The sequence below is a fragment of the Kwoniella bestiolae genome, chromosome 2 (assembly GCF_000512585.2).
Source record: "Kwoniella bestiolae CBS 10118 chromosome 2, complete sequence".
Lineage (NCBI taxonomy): Eukaryota > Fungi > Basidiomycota > Tremellomycetes > Tremellales > Cryptococcaceae > Kwoniella > Kwoniella bestiolae.
Genome location: NC_089242.1, coordinates 1,979,865 through 2,007,265, shown reverse-complemented (window position 1 = coordinate 2,007,265; position 27,401 = coordinate 1,979,865). Strand labels below are relative to the sequence as shown.

Below are 27,401 nucleotides of genomic sequence, written 5' to 3'. Positions count from 1 at the left end.
ACTCAAATTGAGCGAGAATCACCATCTCTCCCACAACCGTTCCTTGTTCCCAGGGGAGCGCATGCATATAATCTCATCCATACTGTATGTAAGGGCCATAGTGACTCGTCCAATCAATGCTTTTAGAACTAAAAACTCCAGGTGAGCCAAAGTAGAACCCTATCGATCATCGATCCACCACTACGTTTATAATACGCCTATGACTTTCTACTCCTCCCGTTGTAGATTGTGAGTAGGGGAGGAGGGCCATAGGGGGTGGTATGTAGAAAAAAAATAGTTGAAGAAGGAAAAGAAAGAAGAGAAGAGAATTCATGGATCTTGATTTTTGGCTTGTGTATTGCGCACCGCTCGAACAGACGAGAGTTTGAATGGGTTTGAAGTGTAATGACGTGGAATTGTTTTGTGTGGTGTGATCTACTCGAGTGTTGTGTTATCAGGTTTATCAGGTTGGTTGGTTAGATTAGCTCGCTGGTCGCCACTGACAGGTTTGAGGAATTAAAAAGTTGAATCAAGGCATATCTATCTGTTGCATCATCCATACAGATCATTCACCATCATTGTCATCATCACCACAGCATAAGATGATAGCCCCTCCAACCTCTCAATCAGAGCTGCACCTCCTCTGCGTCTCCGCCGTCGTCCGAGACCTAATAACAGCATACAACGACGCCTCGACCTCCTCCAAACCGATCCAACAGCCCAATCTCACAGCTCTCCGACAGAAGTACGCAGGAAAGTATGGATTAAGGGCCGTCCCCCGTCTCACGGATGTGTTGGCGGCAGTACCGGAAGAATGGAAAGATAGGCTGAGGGGTTGGTTGAAGGCGAAACCTGTTAGAACGGCTAGTGGAGTGGCGGTGGTAGCGGTCATGTGTAAGCCTCATAGGTGTCCTCATGTGGCTATGACGGGGAACATCTGTGTGTGAGTGTGGTCTTCGTTCTATAGTAGATCGATGAAGTATGGCAGGAAGATAAGGGGAGAAGCACGTATAATCGGGATGGCAGGGAGAGGCAGTACAGATATAGGGGTTATAGATTGATTGCTAGAGGACAATCAACTGATGAACTGGATTATAGATATTGCCCAGGTGGACCTGATTCGGATTTCGAATATTCCACGCAGTCTTATACGGGGTACGAACCCACTTCTATGAGAGCTATCAGAGCAAGATACGATCCGTATGAACAGGCAAGAGGGAGGGTAAATCAGTTGAAGGATTTGGGTCATAGTGTTGATAAGGTTGAGATCATGTGAGTTGGTTCTCTATTTGTTATCACTTTATCGCTCTTGTCTCCTTTTGCGCTATCCCAACCATCTTGAAGTGTCATTATCATCTCTTCAAATGATGATGGACCTTCCAAAGATGCAGTCATTGTACCGGACAACTCATACTGATACACACATATCCGCAGCATCATGGGCGGAACCTTCATGTCCATGCCAGAAGACTACCGCCACAAATTCGCTGCGGGTTTGCACAACGCCCTATCAGGCCACGTTACAGACGATATCGACGAGGCCGTCAAGTTCTCCGAACAGAGCAAGATCAAGTGTGTAGGGATCACTATAGAGACCAGACCAGACTACTGTCTCAAACCCCATTTATCCCAGATGCTGCGATACGGATGTACGAGGTTGGAGATTGGGGTTCAGAGTGTCTATGAGGACGTGGCGAGAGATACCAATAGAGGTCATACGGTCCGTGCGGTGTCGGAGTCGTTCCATATGAGTAAAGATGCGGGGTACAAGATCGTAGCGCATATGATGCCTGATTTGCCTAATTGCGGGACTGAGAGGGATATTTGGCAGTTCCAGGTGAGTATTTTCATCCTCTCTAACATCACATTCCCCTTTATGATGCGGTCCATTGTGACGTTCATTGTTGCTGACATGCGTGACCAACTAGGAATTCTTCGAAAACCCCGCATTCAGATCAGACGGACTGAAATTATACCCAACACTAGTCATCAGAGGCACAGGTAAGCTCCTTACCTCCTTCCGACCTTTGGTTGGAGTATTCAAGCTTATTCTCACAAACACTGGTATTCAGGTCTATACGAACTATGGCGAACAGGTAAATACAAGAACTACCCACCGAACGCACTGGTAGATATCGTAGCGAGAATCATGGCGTTGGTACCTCCCTGGACGAGGGTATACAGAGTGCAGCGAGACATCCCTATGCCTCTGGTCTCCTCGGGAGTGGAAAATGGGAATCTGAGGGAGCTGGCTTTGGCGAGGATGAAGGATTTCGGGGCGGAATGCAGGGATGTAAGGTATAGGGAGGTTGGGGTGAGTGGAGTTTTACTTTTTTACACAGACGTCTCTTCTCGTCATTCCGCCTTGATCAAGCTTCAAGTCTGGGTTTGACTTGCATGCTAACTCTAATACCTCTCGTGTAGCTCCACGAGATCCACAACAGAATCCGACCTCAGGATCTCGAACTGCTCCGAAGGGACTATACCGCCAATGGAGGATGGGAGACTTTCTTATCGTATGAAGATCCCGCTCAGGACATTTTGATTGGTTTGTTAAGATTGAGAAAGTGCTCTGAAGATGGAACGTTCAGGAAGGAGTTGGTGGGTATGGACGGTGGATGTAGTTTGGTCAGAGAGCTGGTGAGTCTCATTGTTTTTTGTCATCAAATACAAACATGTTGGCTTCCCACGCAATATATGTATGTAGTTTAAAATGCTGATCCGATGTGTATGTACCTAGCACGTATACGGTACAGCCGCACCTGTCCATTCGCGTGATCCCAAGAAATTCCAACATCAGGGTATCGGTACGTTGCTCATGGAAGAGGCCGAGAGGATAGCAAGGGAGGAACATGGTAGTGGACGAATTGCAGTTATTTCGGGTGAGTGACCAGGCATTGATGACACTATCAATTCTGACCTTGCAACACTATTGAATGAGGGCCAATTTGCTGATCGTTCGGCTCACTCTGATTCGCAGGTGTCGGTACGAGGGACTATTATAGACGATTGGGTTATTTCCTTGATGGACCATATATGGTCAAAGATCTATTGTACTGATTTTCTTTTCTTCTGTATAAATACAATGCGATCGAGTGTATGCATAGATAGGATACTGACTGACATCAAGTCAAGTAAGAGTGATTTACAAGAAAACAAATGACTGACGATAAATACTCATTTCAACAAGTGACAATACACAGAGACAGGGAAACAACATGTCGATCAGTACTGCTACTGATCGTCGCTCAACAAGGATTGAACCTCTCCGCAACTACCTCCCAAGGTACTTCCCTGTATCTCCCATCCGTCATTCTGTGATACCTCCTATTGAACAACTCCAACACCCAACCACTCTTCACATCTTTGACATGCCCCGAGGTCAATTTATGCACGTCTATACCTTGACCAGATGATGCTCTGTCCGATAATCTTAAGGCCACCTTTGCCAACTCCCTATCACCCCTCTTCGAAGCTATGACAAATATCTCCCAAGGATCCAATACGCACGAAGGTTTCTCATCGAAGTACGTAAGTAGCTGACGATATGCCGTCGGACAGCCGAAGAAATCGCATATTATACAGAACGATTCGAACGCCTCGATATGCTGGATCTCGTGTAGTTCCTTGGTGTCGTGCGTGAAGAGGTAGTTTAGGAAGATGGAGATGATATTGAGTGATGAGTCGCGACGGGAGGGTTGGCAGGGTAAGGACGGTGCTTGGATGGTTAGGAGTTGAATTTTTGTGGGTGATTGCGATAGGTGTGAGATTAGCTCGCTGGCGGTAGAGATCAGCGAATCAGCTTGAACTAAAAGTATCACAATGTTGAAGTGGTATGGTATACGGCATATAGAAGAGTAACCAAGCAGATGGATGGGGTTCGAGCTGTCATCGTGTACTCGACATAGAGAATCACCAAATTCAGAATAGAGTAAAACCCACCTATCACCCTTGAACCTCTCGATCGATATCCTCCACCTCGCATCCCTCTCAGCTATGATCAGATCTCCAAGCGGATCATGGTGTTTCTCCCCTTCACCAATCCACCACACCCCCTGAGGTTGGGCTTCCGCAACCTCAGTTGTACTTGTGGTAGTAGTGGAAGCTCGCTCCGAGGGGGTAGCTGATCCCTGCACCGCTAGGGTAGATACCATATCCCTCCGCATGGGTGGCGGTCTGGGTACCTCACTTCGACCAGACAAGGAGACTGAGCTGGGTATTCTGAGTTTCCTTCGCCAGTCGAATTTCGGGACGCCCCTTCGTGGGGGAGGTGACGTGGCTCGTGCTTGTCCTTCGGAGAGGACTTGAGGTCTTCGTATGCTCTCGTGAGTGTGAGTCTGGGGGATGTCCAGAGGTGGGGGATGATCGGATGACGGAGTGGCAGGAGCAGGAGCAGATGGGAAAGACAGTTCGTACAATTCTCGTTCGATGTTGCCTAGGTGTGAGGGTGCATCTTCAAGTATCTCGAGTGTTGGGACACGTCCAACATGGACAGGAAGAACAGTTCGTGCCTCCCTGGACAGAGGGTGTGGGGTTGAAGGTGTATTTGGGAGGTCAAGGTCAACAGTCCCATTCGATCTGATGATATGCTTCGCTTGATGCTGATTCTCCGTAACATGTGCAGGGGAGGGCGAAGATGCAGTCTCTCGATCCAGTATCCTTAGCAAGGCAGGAACGGAATCTACCACATAGGTAGTCTCGCACTTCGGTAAGTTGATTTCGACCAATTCTCGATAATCGGGAAGGATTATGTTCCTCGTTTCCCCAGGCGCTGCGCCACGTCCATCGACGCTGACTTGTGGCGCTGTAGGGATTGACGGGGAAACAGGGGGATGAGTCGATACCGCGGGAGGATGTCCTAGGGCAGGAATAGGTATAGGTCTGCCTTCCCTGAACCCTGGTATAGTTGGTGGTGGGATGCCACTACCTGGTGGATAAGGTAACCAGACGATATGTGGGATATTAGGAAGGGAGGGAAGTACGGGTGAAGTGTAGGTTGGAATACCTGGAGGGATTGATGACGTGCCTGAGGGTGGTGCTGGTATAGACGAGCTGTTCGTGCTGGGTGGTGGAGCTATTGAAAGACTGGGTGGGGGTGATGCGGGAGGTACGTTTGGGCCAGGAAGCACCGGAGCATGTGCTAGAATGCCCGGAAGAGCTACTGAACCCGTATTTGAGTCTTGGGGAGTAGCAGTTGGACATGAGCTCGGTCCGGTCGACCAGCCTATGGGAGGTATTGGAGGTGAGATAGGAGAAGATAAAGATCTGGTATGCGAGAGGTAGTCGCCCGGACTTGGCGGATGTATCGAACCGGGTAAAATAGGTGGTGATCTGAGATACGGGAATGGTAAGAACGGTGGGAAAGGGATTGAAGATGATCTGGAAGGAGGAGAAGGAGGGAGAGGAAGGAATGGAGCGATGGATGGTCCTCTTGGTCGACTTGGAGGGACGGACGGTAAGGAAGGTTGCAGTTGGATAGAGCTTGGACTAGTTACATTCGGATGATCATTCCCAATGGAAACGGAAGAAGGCTCTTGGAATAGTATACGGTCGACATGGAAGAACGATTCTTCGTTTGTCAGTGCCGACAGAGAGGGAGTGGTGGTGGGTGTCAGTCCCTCTTCTATGGTATTTTGAGGGACGGGGATTTGAGGTGTGTCTAGGATCCGTTCTCGTTCTGGTTCCCACTTTACTGGTGGCGGATCAAGCTCTCTTCTTCCTTCCAGCCCCATTTCGTGTTCGACACAGGGTATGGAGGTTGTAGATTGAGATTGAGATTGAGATTGAGATTGGGAATCACTCGAGCGGGATTGACCAGGTGGAGTTTCATCGAAAGTAGAGAAGAATTCCGTGCGAGGAACAGAAGTGTCGACAGACCCTTTGATCGATTCTGATAGACTGGTAATTGACGAAGTGGGATAATGGTTAATCATGGATATATCAGTCTCACCACTTGAGAACGGTAGACTCATACTTCTGTTGACCCTCGCCCTGGAGGCGTAGGCGGGGTGCTCGTATATCGGTGTATCGTGGGGAAAGGGATTAACAGTTTCGGGTGGTGGACGTGAAGTTATAGCTTTAGGTATGGGTTGGTGCAGTTGATCTTCACTGTCTGTCAAACTACCATTACCAGTACCAATACTGATACCGTTCAAAGCTGATAGGCGCTTGCTCTTATCCTTGTCTCGTCTACTACCAAATGCCGAGGTGGTTCGATGGATGCTAGGGACGGCAACGAGGGATAAGGCTCGACGCCATGGTGAAGGGGAGGGAGGTAGTGGGTATCTTATGGGTGAGTAGAGTTCGCGGGTCGGCGAGGTGGGTGGTGGATCGTCTTTGTTCATGTTTGATAGGTTATAGCAGCGCAGTATGACTTGACGAGTTTAGCACGGTGGCGAGAGTAAGTGTCAAGATATAGGTAAGTACCGTGTAGAAGGAGTTGATCCTTTTATGTCTGAGTAGAATACGAAACGGTTTAGTAGACACTCGTCAGTGATGCGATACAACCGATCAGTAAAACATGCACATTCCACATCGCACCCATCACAACTCACCTCACCAATGACACGAGTCTAGAAGCAAGAAAGGATCGTTGAAAAGTCGTGTTTTGTGCTGTGTAGTGTGTATACCATGTATCATGTACGATCAGAGCGTTGGTCCGGACTATCCTTATCCGTCCTGAAATTGTCGGGATGATCGGTACTCATACAGTACTACGAATATGGTGGGCCTTCACTGTAATATGGCGATTATGGTAAAGCACTTTATTGAAATATCGGTTGATTCAGTGTTTCTATAATTAAGATATGTTATATAATCCTAGATTCAGTGTTTCTATAATTAAGATATGTTATATAATCCTAGACTAAATGCACTATCAATGAAATCTTCCATCTCCCACTAAAACTCTCATCTTTCTTATACAATGTTGCACCTCCCATTCCCAATTCCTCTCTACCACTTCCCTCGTTCCCTCATTATAAACTTCATCACTGACCGCCATTAACCTGAGCTTCCGCCAGATACTTCCCACTCAAAACCCCCTTCTTGATCTCCTCGAACCTCCATGCACTCCCCTCCAACTCCCCATCAACGATCTCCACCCCAAGTCCACTAACAAGCGATCCCTCAGCGTTGAACGTAACCTGAACGTTCTGGGGTGACATGACCTCTCCCGTACCACTCTCCGTAACGAATTTCGCTATGATCTTACTCTCCTGGTTGGAAGTTATCTCGTCCATCTTCCATGTCATCCGTCTTTGAGAGGGCGACCAAACTCCTCCAGCAGGTTTGGCCTGGACATTAGACACCGACGGTCCAGGTCCGAACAATGCACTGAACGATACGTTCGATAAATTCTGTATGGACGTATCGTTAAGTCGGTAGTGAAGGATCATTCGTGTTTCACCCTCTTTACACAGGAATGCAGGATCCAGAATCAACGGTGTACTTGAGAGTTCTTTCCCAGGTTGGATGTGCACTACGTATTTGAATAGTAATGTTCCCTTATCATTTGGACCCTTCGATGAAGTGGCTGAGGCTAGTACTTCAGAGTTTAGGAAGTATTCTCCTGGTTTATCGGGAACTTGAGCGAGGTATGCAGGGTTAGGCGCGATCTTCTCCAATCTCTCGAAGGATGTTAATCGTATATGGATAGGTCCAGTGGTAGGTTGCTGGAATGTCGGTCGGAGGGATAGGTGGATCTCACCGGTAATTTGGATTCTGGAGACCTCCTTGTTCTTGATGATGACATTGATAGTTTCGTTCAGGTTCGCTCTGAGACCAGCCTCGGTAGATGGCACTGGTAGATTGGGTTGAGACATTGCTGAGCCACCAAGCGAGGGTGAATCGAATGGGTTATTGGACGAGACGGAAGACATCGATACCTGTCTGGCTACCTGAGAAGGTCTATCCCCATTGCCGTTGATAGCTTGAGTAGGGGAAGTAGCCGATACGGGTGATGGCGAGAGTTGTTCCTCTGGTTCAGATACCTTCCCAAGTGACAATCCACCAAGACCCATCGACTGCTCTTCAGATAATCCACCAGCAAACATCGTGTTCCTAACGTCTCTTCTACCTCTGGCAACGGTGTTTCGTCGGGAGGGCTGAGAAGGAGGCATCTGCAATGTCTGTTGCATCTTCTGCAAGGCCGCTTGTCTCTCTTCCTCGCTTTCTTGGATTGGAGCGGGTGCCAGGGAAAGGTTCAGTCGAGGTTGAGCTTGATGTTGAGATGAAGCGGATGAGGAAAGATTCTCCTGAGAAGCTGCGGGAGAAGAGGTGAAAGTAGTCCCGAAATGAGTTTGGTTCTGAGAAGGTGCTGAAGGCGTAGAAACGTGATCGTTGGGTTCTTCCCATAGGTTTCGGTGTCGGTCTGCGGGAGCTACTGAGAAACCTTCGTCGTCTACTGGTGGGGCCTATTGGAAGTGTAGCGATTCATTAGCCCGATTCTGTTGCCAACTAGGTTGTATGCGGTTGGGATGTACACTTACCGAGCTGGATGACCCTTGGATTCTAGGAACATCATCACTCATCAAATCAAATCCACCGTCCCTATTTTGCTCGTCTCTTCCACTCCTAGTAGACGTAGCATTACTACCGCTTCTGGTCCGCCCGACCGCTGCCAAAGTCTTCTTTCTACCTAACATAGATTTGAAGCCGCCCGTCAAACCACCACTGCCTTGCTCTTTACCGAAACTCGTGGTCGAACCATTCTGTCTTGGCTGAGGACGAGGTGAAAAGTCGTGAGCTTGACTTGAGGCTGTGACTGTTGACATTCTTCGATTTGATTGGGCTATGTCCGGTCGCTGTCAGCTTGGAGTTCTAACCGCAAGGTAGTAAGTATACGTACGCGTAGACACAGCACTATCCGGAACGGAAGGTCTAGGTGCGGTAGCACCGTTCCCACCGATATTACCCAGCTTCCTACCTACGCTCAAAACTTCTTCGCTCGTCTCCCAAGACAGTAGATTTGCAATGATACCTTCTGCCCTCTGACCATCTCTCGTAGCTATATCCCCTTTAACTGTCCCCCATCTCACTATAACTTCTTTCAGTGTCCTCAACCTCTCCTCATCCAATCTCTGGTAGGTGGTGTAGACCATAGGAGATAACGAAGATAATTGGGAGGTCAATTGGTTTAACTCCTGATGCAGTTGATCGGCTTTGGATGACTTCGATTTACTTTGAGCCTTTTCCAATTTCCCTGCTACTTTCTCGTAATCTTTCAGTGTCTTATCTAAAGATGAGTCTTGTTCGGAGATCCTTCGCCAGGCAATCACCTTTGATGGTAAATCTCGTAGAGGCTGTTCGAAATCGGTTCGGATCATTGCTGAGAGAGTTGAGTGAGATGCGGAGGTCTAACATCGCATCAAACATCAGCTCAAAGAATGCACCCCATATTTTCCTTCTGGAATATCGAGCGATCGCCGTGAGTATTGAGATGGAACCGAACCCACCTCTGACAGCTCAGAGATCACACTATCCCACAACCTCCCTTCCCCACTGGCCTTCTCCCATTCATTCCCACTCTTCCCGCTCAGACCACCCTGTTCAGCGGTCTTTGCCAATTTTGACAAGCTCTCGGCATAGGTAGCTTCGATCTGGGCTCTCTGCTTGTACACTTCTGCGAGGGCGTTCAGGTGGGTGGTAGATGTGTGTAGTCGTCTTTGGAGGGTTGATAGGAGTGGTCGTGGGGGTGTTGGAAGGAAGTTGTTCACCCATGTATCTTCTGGGAGGAGGTCTGACATGGTGAATGGCGATTATATGGATTTATCTATACAGGGATATGTGTCGCTCTGGTCCAAGATGAGGTCAAGATATTGATGTGTCGTGGATTGCAGAGATGGATGTTGAGATGGATGTTGAGATATAGGATGGGGGGATACGGGGCCTCTATGCGATCATTGATCCATGTTGAGCAGTAGCAGTCGCATTACCACACTAGCACCCGTAAATAGCAACAACAGTGATACATCATAATTACCCGATGGGGTAATTTCATGAACATGGTGGTGTGAGTGGGTGATGACGCAACAACCCATTAAATACAGCTAAGAGACCCCTTCGACCCGTGCACCTTTGGAGATTTATCTCTGTTTGCCATCCTACTCTATTCTATTCAATTCATCGATAACAGAACATTACATCCATCTTCACACCTCACCTCATACTCACAACATCGCCCATCACACCTCAAATCAGCCAACATGAAAGTCTACTCCCTCTCCCTACTCTCAGTCACTCCCACTTCACCCGCTCAAGCTACATTACTGGGTACATCTCAGGATCTGAGCAGTTTCTCATTCTATCAACGAAGTAGTGTTGGAGAATTTATGACTTTCTTCACAAAGGTGGGTCCAGCGTCAGCATACACGTCTCTAGCTAGATGGGCAGCCCTTACTTTTGTCGAAACACCTATAGACCGTCGCCGAACGAACACCTGCGAACCAACCCTCCTCGGTAGAAGAGAACAACTACAAAGCCCATGTATTCAGGACATCGGGTAGACAAGCCAACAGCCCAGGTATGGCTGGTGAGTGTACCTCTCTCAGCTAACATATTAGCTCTACAGCTGACGATGTACTTGTTAATGTATGTGTATAGCGGTGATGATAACCGACCTTGAATACCCCTACCGACCAGCCTTCTCCCTCCTCACCAAGCTTCTCGACGAGCACACCGCACTCCTCAACAACCTCCCAGCAGCCTCTGCCGCCCCATCATTCGGATCAGCTTCTGCCAACGCATTCGGTGGGAACCCCTCGCAAGCAGCCGCGGGCGGATTACCCCCTGCTCAAAAGGGGAAACTTGAGGGTACTTTGGCGGGGTATTTGTCAAAATACCAAGATCCGAAACAGGCTGATACGATTATGAAGGTTCAGAAGGAGTTGGATGAGACTAAGATTGTTCTTGTGGGTGTTGCTTCTTCCCTCTTCGGCGTTGTCCTACAGACGGATTCGGATCGTCCATCACCCCCAAGCCATCGTGTTTTTACTGTTCAGATGTTCAGGACTGTTTGTGTCGAATAACATTGCTGATTTGGACAAATTCACAGCACAAGACAATCGAGTCAGTACTTGAAAGAGGTGAAAAACTAGATAACCTCGTCGAACGATCTAACGCCCTATCAGCGCAAAGTAAAATGTTCTACAAGACAGCCAAGAAGGTGAGTTAGGCGGAGTTTTGAACAGCATGACGAAAGAAGTTTTAGCTAATGAGTGATCTGTGTAATAGCAAAACTCCTGTTGCGTGGTCATGTAAGGATGATCATCGATCTGCTCTTTTCCACTTAGTATAGGTAGGTAGGTAGGATCTCGGATTTCCCTTTAAGAGGATTTAGGATTTAGAATATCATAGGTTTTCAGGTCTCGCTTTTCTCTGGAGATGCAGATGGTATAAGTAAAATGTAGTTAGTCTATGTATCTTTGATCATTAATCTAAACTGTGTATGCACAGTATCTCCCTGTGCACAGCTAAAGCAGTATCATATGTTATCACCACTTCGCTGTACTACTACTGAACAAAAGTGCTTTTTCTTTCGTCTCTTTCAACCGCTGGCTGGGGTGGACCTCTCTGGCTCCACGATTCTTGTCAATAAGTTTATCCGACATTACTCCGCTCACCTTATTAACGCGTTTGATCTTGTTCAACTATTTTGCAACATTACTTGTTCACTCACTCCTCCGTCATCTTGAAAGCATGTATATTCTACATCTTGATGCTTGAGGCACTAGGACAGTCATGCAAGGTGAGCACAAGTGCCTTCCTAACTTCGAAGTAGACACGATGATGCTGAAATAAGTGGACATAGGCGATATAGTCGTAATCAGCGATACAGAGGAGGTATCAGACGAAGAGATTGCTTTTGTGGGGATAACTCAGACTCAGCCCAAAGCTAGGATAGGACAGGGTGGCCCGTCTAGGTGAGTTGTTCTTGTCTGAAGGAGCCGAGTCGGGATGCAGCAAACAATGTTATTACTGTTGACTGATGAATGACGATCCCAACACAGACAAACAATCACACCGATATTCATAGATTCCGATCCCCCAGAGCCAGAGCCAGAGGACGACCAAGATATCTGTGCATTCCTATCATCCACCATCGATACTTCCACATCCATAGCAGGACCTTCATTAACCTCGGCCAGAACGACCAAGCTAACCAAGCTAACGAAAGATGTTGATAGGAAAGGCAAGAGGAGAGCTGACGAGGATGTTATGATGGATATAAATGAGTCGATAGGGTTGATGAATCGGTTTGAGAAATTTGAGAATAGTATATTGTCGAAGGTGGGTTCGCTGCTCCACTTTCCCTGTTGAAATCTTGATATGGGGAGCGCAGGGAAGCGCAAGCTGAATGAAGTTATCTGGTATAGATCGACTCTCTCGCTGAAATCGACGTACACACCGATACTCCCGATACCCTCATAGGAGATATACCTGCTGAAAGTGCGGAACAACCCACAAAGAAGAAAGCGAAGAAACGTAAATCATCGAGTACGAATGATGATACAACTACGGAGAAACGACAGAAGTCCTCTGAACTAGATCCGGTAGCTGATTTGGTGAGCTCCTCAACCAGCATATTCGTCTGTGTGCAGGAACCTGACGTGCTGATGTCAATCCAGGCGCAACTTAAAACCAAGTTGACAAAAGAGGAGAAAGAGGCTTTGAAAGCTAGGGAAAAAGCTGAGAAGCAGTTACAGAAGGATACGCTGAAGGTGTGTATTACTCTATTTACGACGAACATCTGTCCCCGTTGGTGTAGCAGAGCTGATGTGGGGTATGGGCGATGTGATAGGCCGCTAAGGAGGCTGAGAAGTCGTATCAGCGGAAGTTGGCAGAGGTCAACCGGGTGAGTAACCCTTCCACGCTGCATATTGTTTCTACGTACAATACCCTTTCATCTCCGATATCTTGTGATGTTATGACGAAGGTCGTTCCTAACCTTTATATGACCACAGCTCCGAGTAAGCAAGAACGACACCGTCCGTGAGATCCACCTCCACCTCTCATCAGACCTTTCCCACCCCACCTCACCAATCGCACCCGCCCTCCCAGAAATAACCAAGAGAATAACCGACAATTACTCTGAGCTCCATTTCCTCTCCGAGGAAGAATCGCCTGTAGCGGGTTTGATCAAGTTCAAGCGACATCTGAAAGCTCGATGGGATGGCGAGAAGAAGCAGTTCATTCCTCTAGAGTCACCCGTGTGGGTATGGGAGGGGATATATGTGTTGGTGTTTAATGCTGAGGAGATTGTCGATAAGATTTCGCCTTCATCCTCCACTAGTATATCTCCTACGGAAGGTGGAGGGGAGGAAGATGGACTGGACGAATTGAATATATGGGTATCGGATATCAAGTTGACCCTTGATTTAACGGCAGCCGACCAATTGATCATTGTGATTAAGGGGTTGAACAGGTATTATAGTAAGATGAAGAGTTTGGCGAATAGGCGCTTTACTGCTGCTGCTAGAGCGGGGTTGAATGGGAGTACCACCACTACTAAAACTACAAGTGGTGCTAGTGTTGGAGTTGATAAGGAGACGGTCGAGATGGCTTTGGTTAGGTTGCAGGTCAGGCAGAGGTGTTTCTTGGTTCATGGTGAGTTATTCGATCGACTCCCCTTTGCTCTTCAAGATATGACCAGTGAACTCGGCCACACAGGGGACAAGCTAACATCGTTGTTGATATGATTTGCTTTGGATAGTCGAGAAGACAGAGGATATTGAAGATTGGGTATATAACATAGCTGCAGACGTAGCCATCCGACCAGTGAGTGACACTGTCTCACAGGGACATCACATCCTAGTATAGTCTGATCTCATTGTATCGGTACTGATTCCTATCATAAATCACAGTACAAACTAATCTCAAAATCGCACTTGAACTTCTGCCCCACCGACGGTATCAAGAAAGGCTCAAACCCCACCGAAACATTTGAACTGATGTTACAAGAAGTCCAAGGGATCACACCCAGCGCGTCGATGGGGATAGCAAGTGAATATCCCACATTCAGGGGGTTGATGGAAAGTTTCGAGAAGGCTGAGAGGCGGGGTGGGGTGGAGAGGGCGGAGGGGATGTTACAGGATTGTCAGGTGGGTGTTCCCTCATCAGCTGGATGAAGACCTTGTGAGTTCGGGGGAAGCAGCTGATATTTGGTGGTGGGATGTAGATTAAGACACTTAGGAATGGGACGGCGAATGGAAGGAAGTTGAACAAGGTGAGTTTAACTTCTAACACGCGTTGGAGAAGAGGAGGGAGTGGGGCTGATCATTGGACCTGGATGGGATTTAGGCTTTGGCGAAGAGGGTGTATAATGTGTTTAGAGGGGAGGATAGTCTGGCTTTGGCATGATTGGGTCTACTGTTGCGTAAGACACTTCAAGGACCATAAACTGGTGAGAGACTTGATGCATTTTCGACCATAAACAATACAGTAATCGAGAGGATACCGTTTCTTGAGATACTGTATCTTGTATCGTTGTATAGAGCGTTAATAATGCATATGATCAGAAAGATCACAATCTATTATGCAAGATCAAACCAAGAAGCAGTATACAAATAAGTCCCCCCGTCTGATCCCCAACCCCACCAAGCCTACATCAACATTCTCGGCCATCCACTATCCTCATAATTTCGACCGGGGCTAGATCAATCCTTTGATTTCTTACTCTTCTTCTTCGGTGAATCGCCATTTTCATTCTTCCTCTTCTTCTCCTTTGTTTCTTTCTCTTTCTTCTCTTTTTTGTCTCCTTCGATCTGACTAGATGACTGATCTTTCTCCTCCACGGTACTATCCTGCGCACCATCGACGTCCATACCCTTAACGACGGTATGTTCCGGCCCAGGCGTGGTGAATCCATAAGCCTGATTCCTGAATTTGAGCAGATGAGTCGGTTGGGCTCGTTTGGTCTGGGTGGCAGGTGACTCTTGCGTGATTGCTGGGTTTGAGGTGGGGTTGGAAAGGAAGGATGGGAGGGGTAGTTCGTCCGTTGTGGTGGAGGTTGAGGTTGAGGATGGGAAGAGGGAGGGGGTGAGGATGAGTTTGCGTGTTATGGGTTTTGAAGCTACAATGAATCATGGGATCAGCTTTTTGCTCACATTCTTTTTTTTCCCTTTGGGGTTATGCCTTTGGTGAGCATGGGTTATGTGAAGAACACAAGATGAGATATGAAATGAGGACACGATATATTTGCCCAGGATCTCTATCCCTTGACGGTTCCTATGGAAAGAGCTAACTCACCAACAAACAACTTCCCCCCCTCTTTAATCTTGGGAACTAACAACCTCAACCCATCCATCTCTTCCCCTCCTTCCACTTTCATCTCCCCAGGAACATTGTCATCAACATCCATAATCATCGAGTCGATAGCTCCTGGACCTGCAGTGGGCTGACGACCTTCCTCGTTGATTTGCGCTTTGGTATGTATGTTGGTGCCTGCTGTTGAGAGGGTGTAGGAATGGGTTTTGGTCTTGAGGGAGCCGGTTATTTGGGAGTGCGAGGACGAGGGAATGGAGAGTTGGAGGGAGGATAGACGGGATGGTTTGAGCTGGAAAGGGGTTTTGTCAGTTATGTTGGATGTCCATGGCGAGAGGGAAGATTAGAGAGGAAGTAATGGGTCAGGAGGAGCAGAACCCCGCTCACATCTTTAGGTACTCGGATAGCCCATAGTTCCACACCAGGTTTACTCGCCAGATTGTCCCATTCGAAAGGGGATGAAGTGAATGCAGAAGATACTTTGAGCTCTGTCATACCTATGGGTGGTTCGTATTTTCTAGATAAACACAACCATATATCAGCTAATGGCTTCAAGCAGATGTTGGGTATAAGAGACAAAGCACACATCTCGTCGGCCAATAGGTAATACCCACCTCAAACTCTTTCCCCTCTTCTCAGCTACAGCGTTGACAACTTTCGTACTTTTCCTAGGCGTAGCATCTTCCAAGTTCTCTTCACTATCTACCTCACTCTCACTATCGCTCGAAGAAGAAGAGGACGAAGATCCATCTTTGTCCATTGGTTCATCCAGGTTATCAGAATCTACATCGGAGGGTACTTCCTCTGGTGAGATTGCTTGAGGAGCTTTCTCTTTCAAGGATTTTTTGGTGGATTTCAGCTTTGGCGGTTGGGAGGAGGATGCTTTGGCCATGGTGCGATAGGTGTTGATGTATATGTAGTGAGTTGGATGGGTGGGTTGAAGGACAATGACAAATAAACTGTTGGTGTGGTTTATTTTGACTTTGGTTGCTTTCTTTCGCTGATTTTGAAAATTCTTGTATGTGCAGCGTGGCGTACACGTGACAGTTAGAGAAGAGGAGTGTGGGGTAAGTATGGCTAAAACGCGGGGTCAAGTCAAGTCAAATACGATTGTGTGGTACCGTGATTGATGGTGTCAGACAACTGAAAAGACAAAAGACATCATTGAGCAGATGTCAGTCGAGATAGGAATACTACATATACTGTAAACACTGTGCAAGGCAGTGTCACATTGAGTCAACAAGCGGAAATCCCATGAGGTAGCACCAATACCATGTCATCCCCATCCTTGTCCATCCACAACACACCCTCCAGCACATCCTCATCCCGCCTATCACCCCAACTCAATCCTGCAGAGGGATACGAACTGGACGATCATTCCTCCCTCACTGAAGATGTATTAACCCCTTCAGCTTCATCCTTCAACACGTCCCCATCACCATCCAGATCAGACGATAATGACACTACACCCGTCAAGTCAAAATCGAAATCGAACCTAACGGTCAAAGTGAAAGGATCGTCGAGCAAAGTCAAAGCAGCAGCAGCGATGTTCGAGAACAAATCGCCCAGCTCATCGAGCTTTAGATCTATCCCTGTGAATACCAGTCCAATCAAGAAATTGAGTCCAAGCAGATCGCCATCATCACGAACCCCTTCTCCCTCGAAATCACCTTCTCCATCACCCTCGAATAAAAACGTGTTAAAATCGCCTGATCTGAAATTGAATTCACCATTCATCAATCGAGCTGTATCTCCCTCTCCATCACCACCATCTATAACAACCCCTTCACCATCTTCAATGAACATCGAGAAGTTCCAGGAAGTATCCCTATCAAGTGATACTCCCCAATTCCTACCACAGGAAACAGCTACCACACCGACCTCGCTCACTCGACAAAGATCCAATCAGCCACCACCCGTACCAGTGAATATCTCGAACTCGCTACCTGAACCCATCACCACCCCGCCAGCTAAAGAACCATCTTCGAACAACCCACATAAAACCAGCTTTTTTGGCTCCTCATTGAATTTCGGATTTCCCTCCACCTCCTCTTCATCTACCACTACTGAGCCCGAAGCTTCCTCCTCTTCGACTATACCTGCATCTCAACAACCTTCCAGATCAGGTTCAACAAGTTCTCAAGGAGGTTGGAAATCCACCATGACAAGTTTCCTATCTTCCAAACCCCCTCCCCACGAGGACAAACCGCCAGCCAGACCAACAGTATTAGAACGTAATCCCTCCGAAGGAACCTCCTCTGCATTCCTTCTGAATCGAGTAGACTCCTCAACAGCTTCAAGAGATAGGAGGATATCCGCTCAGCTGGGCGGAGGACAGGCTATAAGGGAGGGATTCGAAAGGGTGAAGAATGAGATGGAATCTGCCGCCCGTGAAATGAGGCGAGAGAGGGAGAGTAGAGCGTTGACTGAGAGTGAACATGAGGATACAACGCAGGAGGAGGGTGGGGGAGGGGGAGAGGAAATGGTAGATTGGAATTTCTGGGGGTCGGTCGTACAGGATTTCGAGGTCGTTGCTAGGGAACGGCCAAAGGAGTTGAGTAAGGCTATTCAGATGGGTATACCTCCTGTTATAAGGTTAGTTGGGCGATTCTTCTTGTTCCTTGTACCCGACTGTACTCAGTACACCCGTGGGATCCGATATGGAGACTGGATTTTCTGATCTATTGTCACATATGTAAGGAAGGCGTGTTGCGTGGAAGGTCATGCTGATTATGTGAACTTTGACGTAGAGGCGCAATCTGGCAATTGATGTCTTCATCCAAATCTACCCCCCTCGAAGAGACGTACAAAGCATTGTTGAAGATCCCCTCGACACACGAAAAAGCAATAAAAAAGGATTTGAATCGAACTTTCCCTAATCATAAGTATTTCCAGGATAATGCGGGCATAGGTCAGGAGGGCCTGTTCATGGTTGTCAAAGCTTATAGCTTGTGAGTGTCATCTGTCATGTCACTCTGCAAAAATACGTTCCTGACAAGGTGATACGCTGGTAGGTACGATCCGGAAGTCGGGTATACGCAGGGATTGGCTTTTATCGTAGCTGCTTTGCTGCTCAATGTGAGTGATTCCTACTACAAAGGCTCTCCTTGTTTCCCTTGTCTACCTCACAGTATAACCCTTTTGGCTTACTGACCGATCTGTTCCTTTAGATGCCAGACGAAGAAGCCTTCTGTGTCCTTGTCCGACTGATGGACTCGTACAACCTCCGATCACACTATACAGCCGAGATGCGAGGATTACAACTCCGTTTATTCCAATTTGATAGGCTGGTAGAGGAGATCTTACCTTTACTACACACGCATTTCGTCAGACAGGGCGTGAAAAGTAGTATTTATGCTGCTCAGTGGTTCATGACGCTGTTCAGTTATCGGTGAGTGATTAGGTCTCCAATATTGACTTTCCGGGCAAACCTTTCTCCTCTGTATCTGTATAGCATCTAGAACCCTTGAGCATATATGCAGAGTGACGGCCAGCTGATTCTCCTCGATAGATTCCCCCTTTCCCTCGTATATCGCGTACTGGACATAGTATTCGCAGAAGGCATCGAAGCGATCTTCCGATTCTCGTTAGCCCTGCTCAAAAAGTCGGAAGATAAATTGTTGGAATTGGAGTTTGAACAGATATTGAATTTCCTGCAATCGGATCTTTTCGAGGTGTACCGAGTTGGCGGAAGTGGGAGTCCCACTGCTGGGAATGGGGATTTGCATAGTGAGGAGGAATGGAAGGCGAATGAATTTGTGAGGGATGCCTATGAGATTAGGATGTAAGCTTGTTTTTCTCTCTATCTCTTACCGAGAATTCTTTTATATCGTACTAAAGCTGATGGATGGTGGGCAACCAGAACCCCCTTCATGCTCGATTCGTACGCTTCGGAATGGGATGAACAGCAGAAGAACCAGAATAGACATGCCGTGGAGATTGATACGTTGAGGAATGCAAATAGGAATCTGAGTGCTCAAGTGTTAGTTCGCTTTTCATCAAGCGTCGTCATGTGCACCAAGAAATGAGGCTGATTTGTTTGTTTGATTGTTTGTTTGTGCTTGGTACGAATAGGAAACAACTTGAAAGTAGTTTAGCTACGATGTGGGTGTTCAGCTATTCGCCACGTGAATTATGGACTGTCAGCTGATAAATTTCAATGGCGCAGGAACCAAGAACACGTCGAGCTGGTAAGACAACTGGTTATGAGTAAGATAGAAAAGGAAGAGACGGAGAATGAACTCGTACGATATAAGATGTTGTAAGTGGTTTCCCTCAGCAGTGTGACCTGACAGAGAGAGGGACTGACAGGATGATGATGTTGTAGGTACGCAGAGCTAGCACATGCTCAGCAAGATGCAATGTCAACGCATAGTAGGTTATCTGGTGGGTCTATACAATCGCAGAATACGTCTACTAGGCCTTCTTCCTAGGTAATTTAGCGGATCCATTCAGGCATTCGAATCTCAGATTGTATACGCGTGTATGAATGCAAGATAAGTGGTCATTGATACTTCTGGGATGCTATGTTACCATAGGATTGGAGATATTGCAATTTACATATACATATGCATTGCATCGGTCTTAGCACTTTATACAACATAAATCAGATTCTACCAATATAACTTATGGGAATCGTTCTCGTGTCCTTTACATAGTATACGATAAAATGATTACCACAATTCTTCCTTCTGATATCGTCGGACATGACGAGAACCGAAGGAAAGATCATATATCATAATCCTCATCGACTTCTCTCTGTTGATTCTGCTGCTGCTGATTCTGATTCTGATCCTCCAACCCAACTTCCTCCATATCCTCATCCTCATCTCCTTCCCCATCTTCATCTCCGTCGACATCCCCATTAACCTTCTCCCCTTCCTCGCTACGCTGCTCCCCCTCCTCCTCCTCTGACCCGCTGGCATCTTCGTCTTCGTCATCCTCGTTCTCCGTGAGGTTCGCATCCGGTTCAGGGATGAGATCGAAATTTACTTCTCCTAGGCGTTGGTGTGGTGGAGGTAGTTTTATGAGGTCGAATGATTCGGGTAGGATGGGCAGGGGGTGGGAGTTGAGTTCGTGCGCTTGGGTTGCTAGGTACTGTATCCACGGAGATATCATCAGATCAAACAGAGATAGAAGGATGGAGTCATTGAATTCCAGGAACTGAATTTGATAATTCATATGGATGTGACGACTGTGCTAATGCAGATTCAAACGAGGAGAGCGGTAATGTATAGATAAACTCACATCTCGCGGGGGAGCTTCGAAGAACTCGTATCGCTTTCTCAGCTGGATAGCCAGTTCGACATCTTCCTTCTCTATCTTATTGGAGGATGGGCCCGTACGAGAGGCGTGGTCGGATAATGATTGGGCAGATTGCAGGACGTCTGCGGTATAGCCTATCCGAGATGTATTAGTGAGAAGTCACTCCCACTCCCATGAGATGTTATGTAGAAAGAGCATAACCCACGATGAGCGAAATCTAGTAATTGGTGGATCACCCTCTCGTCCGTATCTTCTATTCCCTTTGAAGCTAAGATCAACGAGATCAATCGACCATCCCTTGGAACTGAGTAGAGACATAGTCAGCTGATTTAGGAAGCACGATACATGACGTTCATCTGTTCTAGCTCACAAGGTCTTGTCTGGTTTGCCATGGTTTCAGCTGGTGTTGGATTGATATGCTAGTGAGTGTTAACTATGGAAGATATCATGAAGTGGATTATTGTTGACAATGCACTCTCGGTATGCTATGTTATAGCTCCCTAAGAGTAGATTATCGAACGATCAGCGGGATCAAATGGTATGTATGTGTAATGTATGTCACGTGATTTACGCGTAAAGTAGGTCATGACGCACGGTGCTCTTCCCCTAATCCTAATGTTGACAGGATCAACCCAGTCAACCGATAGATACTCGTATTCACTCTCTTCCTCGTCTTCTTCTCTGCTCTTTGTGCTTCCCCTACTTTGCTCATATCCTTCACATACCTCAAGGGATACGTATACGATACCCCCAAACAACTTCAACTACGCATGACCTCTACCACTGAATTGATCATCAACCCACCCATCTTCGAAACATCGCCGTAACGTAAGCTCACCACGTCCATCACTCGACAATGCCACCCAGACGCACTGCATCCACTCAAACTTCCATACTGTCCCATCTCAAGCCCACGTTGGCTCAGGGTGGACCCTCTCGAGCGCGATCCACACGGAACACTAAACCAATAGTAGATTTATCTGACTCGGGCCATGAGGAATTAGAAGGGTCAGAAGGATCAGAGGGTTTAGACCACATTAAACTGAGGAAAGGCAAGAGAACCAACGTAGAAGCCCTACCTATGACTCAGAAAAGGAACATGAAGAAGACTGTTCAAGATTCAGAGGACGAAGATGACTACGAAGAAGAAGAGAGTGACATCATCGTAGTTGAGCCTTCACCTACCAAGCGAAGAGGAAAAGGAAAGAGGAAACATCGCGATGATGCTTCCGATACCGACCCTGATGAAGAGTTCATCTCATACCCTCTCCACGGCTGGATACCTCCCCAGTACCGCGGTACACATTCTCAGAAGGTTCAGAGGAGGAACGAAAGGCTGGAAGCTGTTGAGATAGCTAGGAAGAAACGGAGGGAAGAGAATCTGACGGATGATGAGATCGAGGTGTTTCCTTCTCCGCCTTCTCCCAGGAGAGGGAACAAGAGGACAAGAGGAAGAAATGTGGTTGAGGGGAAGGGTAAAGGGAAAGCCGAGCAGAGGGACAGTGAAGATGAAGATGATGTTGTGCCAATCTCACCACCTCAGAAGAGAGGGAGAGGAAGACCGCCCAAACGAGTTGCCAAACCATCATCTTCATCTACAAGACCTGGGGTGAGATCGAAATTGGATCTGATCAGGACGAAGAGTGAGGTGATAGTGGAGATTCCAAGGATGTCTCAAGAGGAAAGAAGGAGCTATACACCTGTGTCTTTCTCACAGTCATCCCAATCAAAAGGAAAAGGAAAGGCTGTGGAAGAGACCTCGTCAAGTTCTAGATCACGTGTACCTGTCGTCGAGATTCCTTCACGTAAAGCTTCCCCTGCTCGGGAATCCATCTCGAACGGGTCATTACCTCCCATACTCGAGGTGGAACTTTCTGATAGGGATTTGGATATACTTACAGATGATGAGAAGGGAGATAAAAGTAAAAGAGGATCTACCAAATCAAAATCTCCTGTCAAGAAATCTTCTCCTGTCAAACAACCTTCTCCTACCAAACACAGTTCCCCTGAGAAGCCGGCCATTGCTCCGGAAGCATCTTCGTCCAAGCGAAAATCAATTTCACCTGCCAAACAACCTTCTCCTGCCAAAGGCTTATCACCACCGTTAGTCGCTTCATCTTCCAGACTCCCATCTCCAGTTATACCTCGTCCATTATCACCTTCGCCTGCTCCTTCATCCGATTCTGTTTGTGTTGTTATCCCTACTCGGAAGTTAGATAAGGGTAAAGGGAAGCAAAAGGCAGTATCAAGTGAAAGCGAAAGTGAGGGATCGGTAATCCTGAAAAAACAACGTAAACCTGCATCACTAAATCTCAAACATTCCAATAAACACTCGGAACCTCCATCCTCGGCGAAGAAGCGAAAAATCAAGAACAAGATCGTTGATCCCGATGAAGAAATGGAAGGTGACATAGATGACGAGGATATGCTAGATGACCTGAAGATGGACGAGCCGGAACGGTTCAAGTCTGCTACTCGACTACGAGATCGACCGAAGGAGACTCCGGCTCAGCGAAACATAAGGAAGCTGAAGAATAAACGATTGGGGATCATTGAAGCTACCACGGAAGAAGAGGACAACTCGTCGTCCAATGAGAGTGCCCCTACGGATGATGAGAAGTCTTTTAAAGGATACGACCAAGATGATTTCATCGTTCCCGACGACTCTATGGCTGTTCAAGTACAACTTCCTCATGAGTTCTCGGTCGATTCCGCTCAAACACCTGAATTCAAGTTTAAGGTCGTTTTCCATTATTTGGTCTTGCTGGTCATAAAGGGGAGAAAAGCTTTCCCGTTATCTGCTGAATCGTCAAATTACTTCAAACCCCAATTACACCATTTCAGAGATCGGATGACTGGGTATAGGCAACTCAGAGTCAGAAGTCAAATTTGGAGATATAACTTTGTGAAAGCTTTGGAGAAATATCCTATCTTTGATGTAAGCTCACTCTTTTCCCCCTGGCTTGAATGAGACGAGCTGACTGCATGCCATGGTATATAGGTCGAGGAACTACTTCATACTGAACCTGGTTGCGATGCATGTCACATGGGAGGAAGGATGAGTAGATTTAGGATCTCGTTGGAAGGTGAACAGTACGACAAAGAGACGCATCAACCTCTTGATTCGTCTTCGGAAGATTCAGAGGATTCGGAAATTTCGAGTGATTCTGAGGCTGGTGAGAGGATGAGCAAGAAGTTGCCTAGGTCTTTGTTGATGGGTGAGTCAGCTTCCTCATCCTCTCCAGATTTGTGTTGGATCAGCTGACGTGCAGGGAGATAGGTCGATTCTGTAAACAACGAGCAGAAGTGTTCCACCAAATGACCCACTGGGGTGAGCTCACTCTCTCTTAGCCTTGAAGTTTCTAGTGCTGACAGCCTGATGCTTGACGTAGAGGACGAGCTATACCATCGAATAAGGGGATACTACCGTGATCTCCTCCGAGCGAAGTACAAGGCCGTCCCATCAGATTCCGAGGCTTCCACCCCTGATTCAGAGCAGGAATCAGACGAAAATCCGAATGAAGTGCGCAAAAGAAGGGAAGATAGGAAGCAGAGAAAATTGAAGACTGAAGCTAGGTGTGAGAAGATCCGGAAGAAGGGTACGCCGGATGATTATCGGGATGTGGATGTTGTTACGGAGTGGATGGATAAGATGGGATATCAGACTAAGGTGGGTTGATTTTCTCTCTCTTTTTCATCTTACATCTCTGTCCTGTCGTCATATATGCCCTGTGATGGGGCAAGAGGTCTATGCAGAGGAGAATCACGTACGCTGACGTTGTACTTGTTCTCTTTGGAACCACAGGATTTCAAATGGATCGAAAGGCTCATTGAGGCTAGTGGCCAGCTGGAACACGATAAGAGGAAGGATGAGTAGGATATACAGTGAATAGAATGTGAATCAGTGAGGGAGCGGATGAGAATGGGTATAGGTTTTTTCAGTGAACTATCTTTCGATGGCTCCGCAGCCCTGAAATGTAGACATTTCCACATTCACAGTGGATCCGAATGGACAACCATTGCCTTTCCTTCATTTCTCACGAAATACATACACTCGCGTGATGTATTATACGAAATGCTTATCATTATGAATGTGAATATATCATTCGAAATTCCTAAGACCCGTGTATTAATAGCATTCAGAGAGCAAAAACAAGAGTACACTGTGCTTGCGTATTCTACCTACATTAGATCCATAATCTCCCCAAGACCAAGGCTATAATCGAGACTTTCATAACGCTCTCCACATCCCCACTCATCGTTCGCCTCAGTGCAAAACTTTCAGCCTGGGTGGAAGTGGCCGTAGCTGTTGAGCTGGTCGCGCTGGATGAAGTCTGGGTGGGAGCGTGTGTACCGCCTATGCCTATGACGTTGGTGGTGGTTGTTCGGGATTCTGCTTCGGAGGATGCTGAGCTTGCGCTGTGTGTGGGTGTGTATTGTCAGTGCTTGCTTCTGGCATGATGTTGGTGATGTAGAGGAGTATACAGGAAAGAGGGAGAAGGGCAGTGGGAAGAGGGGGAAAACACTCACGCTGAATCGGCTCGGTCGTGGTTGTTTTGCGATTCAATCATCAACGTGTCGATCAACTATGTCAAATCCAGTACAGTCAGGTGAATTCAAGATTTCAGAAATCTAGTGTCATAATGGTCAGGTAGTTGACCTCAACTCACATGGACGACCCCATTAGATACTGGGATATCGCTCCTCAAGATGGACGCCCGATATTGACCGACCGAGACGAATCGCTTGCCCTGGTCATCTGCCAGGTAGATTAACGGCATACCCGCTGAGGTTATGTAGGCGTTTCCTGGACTGAGGTCTGGGGAGTAGATTGTTGAGCCGTTCAGTACCTGAAACGTCACATTCAGTATGTCAGCTCAGATTCTTAGACCTTATGGTTGGATACGCAAATAATATGACGTCGACAACCTCACTGGACAGTCTCTGAGGGGCGGTTCCAGAACAACAAGCATGGGGAGGGAGCAGATCTTCATGGTCTCTCAAGTACTCACATGGTTCAGAAGTACATTCCTTTTCTCATCGTCTCCCAATCCAGTGAAATTCGCAGCACCGTCAATAGCAGCATTAACAGGAATGAAGAACGTGCATCCGTGACATTCCGCAGACAAGGTATCGTTCAACCCCGCGGATGAGATGGCCGATATGGCTAAGTTCGCACCGAGGTTGGCCGCGATGGCTAGGCCGGATTGAGAGAGGGTCTTGAGGAGAGGCGAGGGCTGTACGGTGGCGAGTCACGACGACCATGTTAGTGAGTGGTGATTTGGGTATTAGAGGAGGTTTCACTTACGACAGCAAGGATCTACAATTGAGACAAGACAATCATGACCATCAGCGTCTCTCTACCCACAAGGAGGGATAGATTCACCCACCTTGTCAACAGGTTGGATATGCAGATTCTCATAGACGAACTGCTCCCCGGCACTGGTCGCATTCCAATTATCTCCTCTCACCAGCACACTCCCATCATTTACATCTTGTCCTGTCGTAGCGTTCACGGCTGTCTCAAGGACGATCACCTGGGTTTGGTCGCCTGGTAGATCGACTGTGGGGGAGCGGAGCTCGGTGAAGGCGATGGTGTGATGTCTTATGGGTGCGATGTCCGTCGAGGAGTTGAGGGTTGCTTGGACAATCTGAGGAAGTCCGAGAAAGTAGATTAGGTCAGTGCAACACATACGGAAGGAACTGGGAATAGTGCGGAAGTGCATATTGTGTCAAAGCGAGGGATATTGAAATAGTAGATCAGATCGAGCATGCGTATCTGAGCGTGAAAGGACGATAGCAGACGTTACTCACATGGTACGAAAGTAAAGATACCAAATCACCATTCGCAGGAGGCTGCGACAGTCCACTCGTCTCCCATGCCTATATGCGCATATACCCAAGAATCAACTGGTGGACTTCATACATTTACAGCACTCCCACAGAGAAGTGGTAATACCTCACTCACAGCATTGTTAGGAGCGTAGATCGTGAACTGATCATCCGAATACAACTTATTAATCAGATCTGGTCCAGTCTCTGTATGGTTCGCAACGACTATAACGTTCCAGAGTCCCGATAGGCCATTATTGATAAGTGACGCTTCAAGTCCGCTGAAGTAGGCCGTAGCATTATCTGCTGGGAGAGCGTTGACGCCTAGGGCGAGGAGGGTGGCGAGGAGGATGGCGAGGAGGAGGGTTGGGGACATCATTGCTACGATGGGATTTTCAGATCAGTTGAGGATTTAGCCTTGTGGGAGAAGATGTCAAATTCTGCGAAGTGGACGGGGACTGATTATATATCGTGAGGAAGGAGGAAAAGTTTGATGGATATATCGTCAGTGGTAGGTCATTCTCGACGTCACTTGCGTCAGTAATTGTCAGATCCCTTGTTCCTCGGACATACAATCATACAACATAAACACGCCAAGAAGGGATGTCTCCGTGTTGTATATCAGCATGTTCGGAAGCAACGTTTAGTACATGCACCACACGATGATATCTCGCGTCTCTGTTGTGTGCGTTGATGGTTGATGATCTCATCGTCGTGTTGATGTTGTGCTCAGTGTCAGGTACGATCAATTACCTCAATTGTGGGCCTGTTCTCACCATCTCAAGACATCTTGAATGATGTCAGTAGTGCTGTGCGCAGAGTATCATTCAGATGCGTGCAGATCACTCTGAGAAGGGGAGATGAGTATGACATAGCAAGTGATGACAAGACCAAGAGAAAAGGCATGAAGACATGAATCACAGCTGTTCAGACGCTCGGAACCTTGCCTGTAGCTGAGAGAGTGTGGATGTCACGTGACACAGCGTTTTACTGTACGTTTCGGATGTAATTTCGGACGTTTCGTTTCGTTTCCTCATAGTCACGAAAAGTCGAAATGAAAAGTC

At 47.3% G+C, this 27,401-nt stretch overlaps 10 protein-coding genes across 10 annotated transcripts; 5 read left to right on the top strand and 5 right to left on the bottom strand.

The window, feature by feature from the left end:
* Positions 1 to 581: 581 nt before the first annotated feature.
* On the top strand, positions 582 to 3,039 carry I302_103892 (elongator complex protein 3; the record flags this gene model as incomplete). The annotated part of the gene is made up of 8 exons (XM_019189260.1): positions 582 to 922; positions 1,078 to 1,251; positions 1,414 to 1,816; positions 1,908 to 1,980; positions 2,052 to 2,293; positions 2,404 to 2,619; positions 2,720 to 2,861; positions 2,960 to 3,039. 8 exons carry the CDS (start codon positions 582 to 584, stop codon positions 3,037 to 3,039), a joined length of 1,671 nt encoding a protein of 556 aa, XP_019048822.1.
* A 188-nt stretch (positions 3,040 to 3,227) lies between these two features.
* On the bottom strand, positions 3,228 to 6,323 carry I302_103891 (uncharacterized protein; the record flags this gene model as incomplete). The annotated part of the gene is made up of 2 exons (XM_019189259.1): positions 3,228 to 3,756; positions 3,922 to 6,323. The coding sequence occupies 2 exons, from the start codon at positions 6,321 to 6,323 to the stop codon at positions 3,228 to 3,230; spliced, it is 2,931 nt and encodes a 976-aa protein (XP_019048821.1).
* Positions 6,324 to 6,968: 645 nt separating this feature from the next.
* Positions 6,969 to 9,725, bottom strand: I302_103890 (uncharacterized protein; the record flags this gene model as incomplete). The annotated part of the gene is made up of 4 exons (XM_019189258.1): positions 6,969 to 8,393; positions 8,469 to 8,770; positions 8,828 to 9,335; positions 9,435 to 9,725. 4 exons carry the CDS (start codon positions 9,723 to 9,725, stop codon positions 6,969 to 6,971), a joined length of 2,526 nt encoding a protein of 841 aa, XP_019048820.1.
* A 459-nt stretch (positions 9,726 to 10,184) lies between these two features.
* I302_103889 (uncharacterized protein) lies at positions 10,185 to 11,238 on the top strand (the record flags this gene model as incomplete). The annotated part of the gene is made up of 5 exons (XM_019189257.2): positions 10,185 to 10,328; positions 10,399 to 10,510; positions 10,582 to 10,889; positions 11,033 to 11,143; positions 11,212 to 11,238. The coding sequence occupies 5 exons, from the start codon at positions 10,185 to 10,187 to the stop codon at positions 11,236 to 11,238; spliced, it is 702 nt and encodes a 233-aa protein (XP_019048819.2).
* A 480-nt stretch (positions 11,239 to 11,718) lies between these two features.
* I302_103888 (uncharacterized protein) lies at positions 11,719 to 14,337 on the top strand (the record flags this gene model as incomplete). The annotated part of the gene is made up of 11 exons (XM_019189256.1): positions 11,719 to 11,725; positions 11,789 to 11,900; positions 11,988 to 12,267; positions 12,354 to 12,542; positions 12,606 to 12,698; positions 12,779 to 12,832; positions 12,942 to 13,584; positions 13,691 to 13,755; positions 13,842 to 14,078; positions 14,156 to 14,203; positions 14,278 to 14,337. 11 exons carry the CDS (start codon positions 11,719 to 11,721, stop codon positions 14,335 to 14,337), a joined length of 1,788 nt encoding a protein of 595 aa, XP_019048818.1.
* Positions 14,338 to 14,633: 296 nt separating this feature from the next.
* On the bottom strand, positions 14,634 to 16,132 carry I302_103887 (uncharacterized protein; the record flags this gene model as incomplete). Its single annotated transcript, XM_019189255.1, has 4 exons — positions 14,634 to 15,049; positions 15,226 to 15,532; positions 15,628 to 15,757; positions 15,855 to 16,132. 4 exons carry the CDS (start codon positions 16,130 to 16,132, stop codon positions 14,634 to 14,636), a joined length of 1,131 nt encoding a protein of 376 aa, XP_019048817.1.
* Positions 16,133 to 16,513: 381 nt separating this feature from the next.
* Positions 16,514 to 19,673, top strand: I302_103886 (uncharacterized protein; the record flags this gene model as incomplete). Its single annotated transcript, XM_019189254.1, has 9 exons — positions 16,514 to 17,835; positions 17,991 to 18,191; positions 18,255 to 18,318; positions 18,411 to 18,631; positions 18,752 to 19,024; positions 19,103 to 19,222; positions 19,315 to 19,344; positions 19,409 to 19,501; positions 19,568 to 19,673. 9 exons carry the CDS (start codon positions 16,514 to 16,516, stop codon positions 19,671 to 19,673), a joined length of 2,430 nt encoding a protein of 809 aa, XP_019048816.1.
* A 295-nt stretch (positions 19,674 to 19,968) lies between these two features.
* On the bottom strand, positions 19,969 to 20,897 carry I302_103885 (uncharacterized protein; the record flags this gene model as incomplete). The annotated part of the gene is made up of 4 exons (XM_019189253.1): positions 19,969 to 20,337; positions 20,488 to 20,639; positions 20,711 to 20,809; positions 20,876 to 20,897. The coding sequence occupies 4 exons, from the start codon at positions 20,895 to 20,897 to the stop codon at positions 19,969 to 19,971; spliced, it is 642 nt and encodes a 213-aa protein (XP_019048815.1).
* Positions 20,898 to 21,361: 464 nt separating this feature from the next.
* I302_103884 (uncharacterized protein) lies at positions 21,362 to 24,382 on the top strand (the record flags this gene model as incomplete). The annotated part of the gene is made up of 5 exons (XM_019189252.1): positions 21,362 to 23,443; positions 23,507 to 23,723; positions 23,786 to 23,836; positions 23,898 to 24,175; positions 24,311 to 24,382. The coding sequence occupies 5 exons, from the start codon at positions 21,362 to 21,364 to the stop codon at positions 24,380 to 24,382; spliced, it is 2,700 nt and encodes an 899-aa protein (XP_019048814.1).
* A 310-nt stretch (positions 24,383 to 24,692) lies between these two features.
* On the bottom strand, positions 24,693 to 26,713 carry I302_103883 (uncharacterized protein; the record flags this gene model as incomplete). Its single annotated transcript, XM_065869762.1, has 7 exons — positions 24,693 to 24,924; positions 25,036 to 25,091; positions 25,176 to 25,355; positions 25,518 to 25,742; positions 25,896 to 26,156; positions 26,320 to 26,388; positions 26,474 to 26,713. 7 exons carry the CDS (start codon positions 26,711 to 26,713, stop codon positions 24,693 to 24,695), a joined length of 1,263 nt encoding a protein of 420 aa, XP_065725834.1.
* Positions 26,714 to 27,401: the final 688 nt, after the last annotated feature.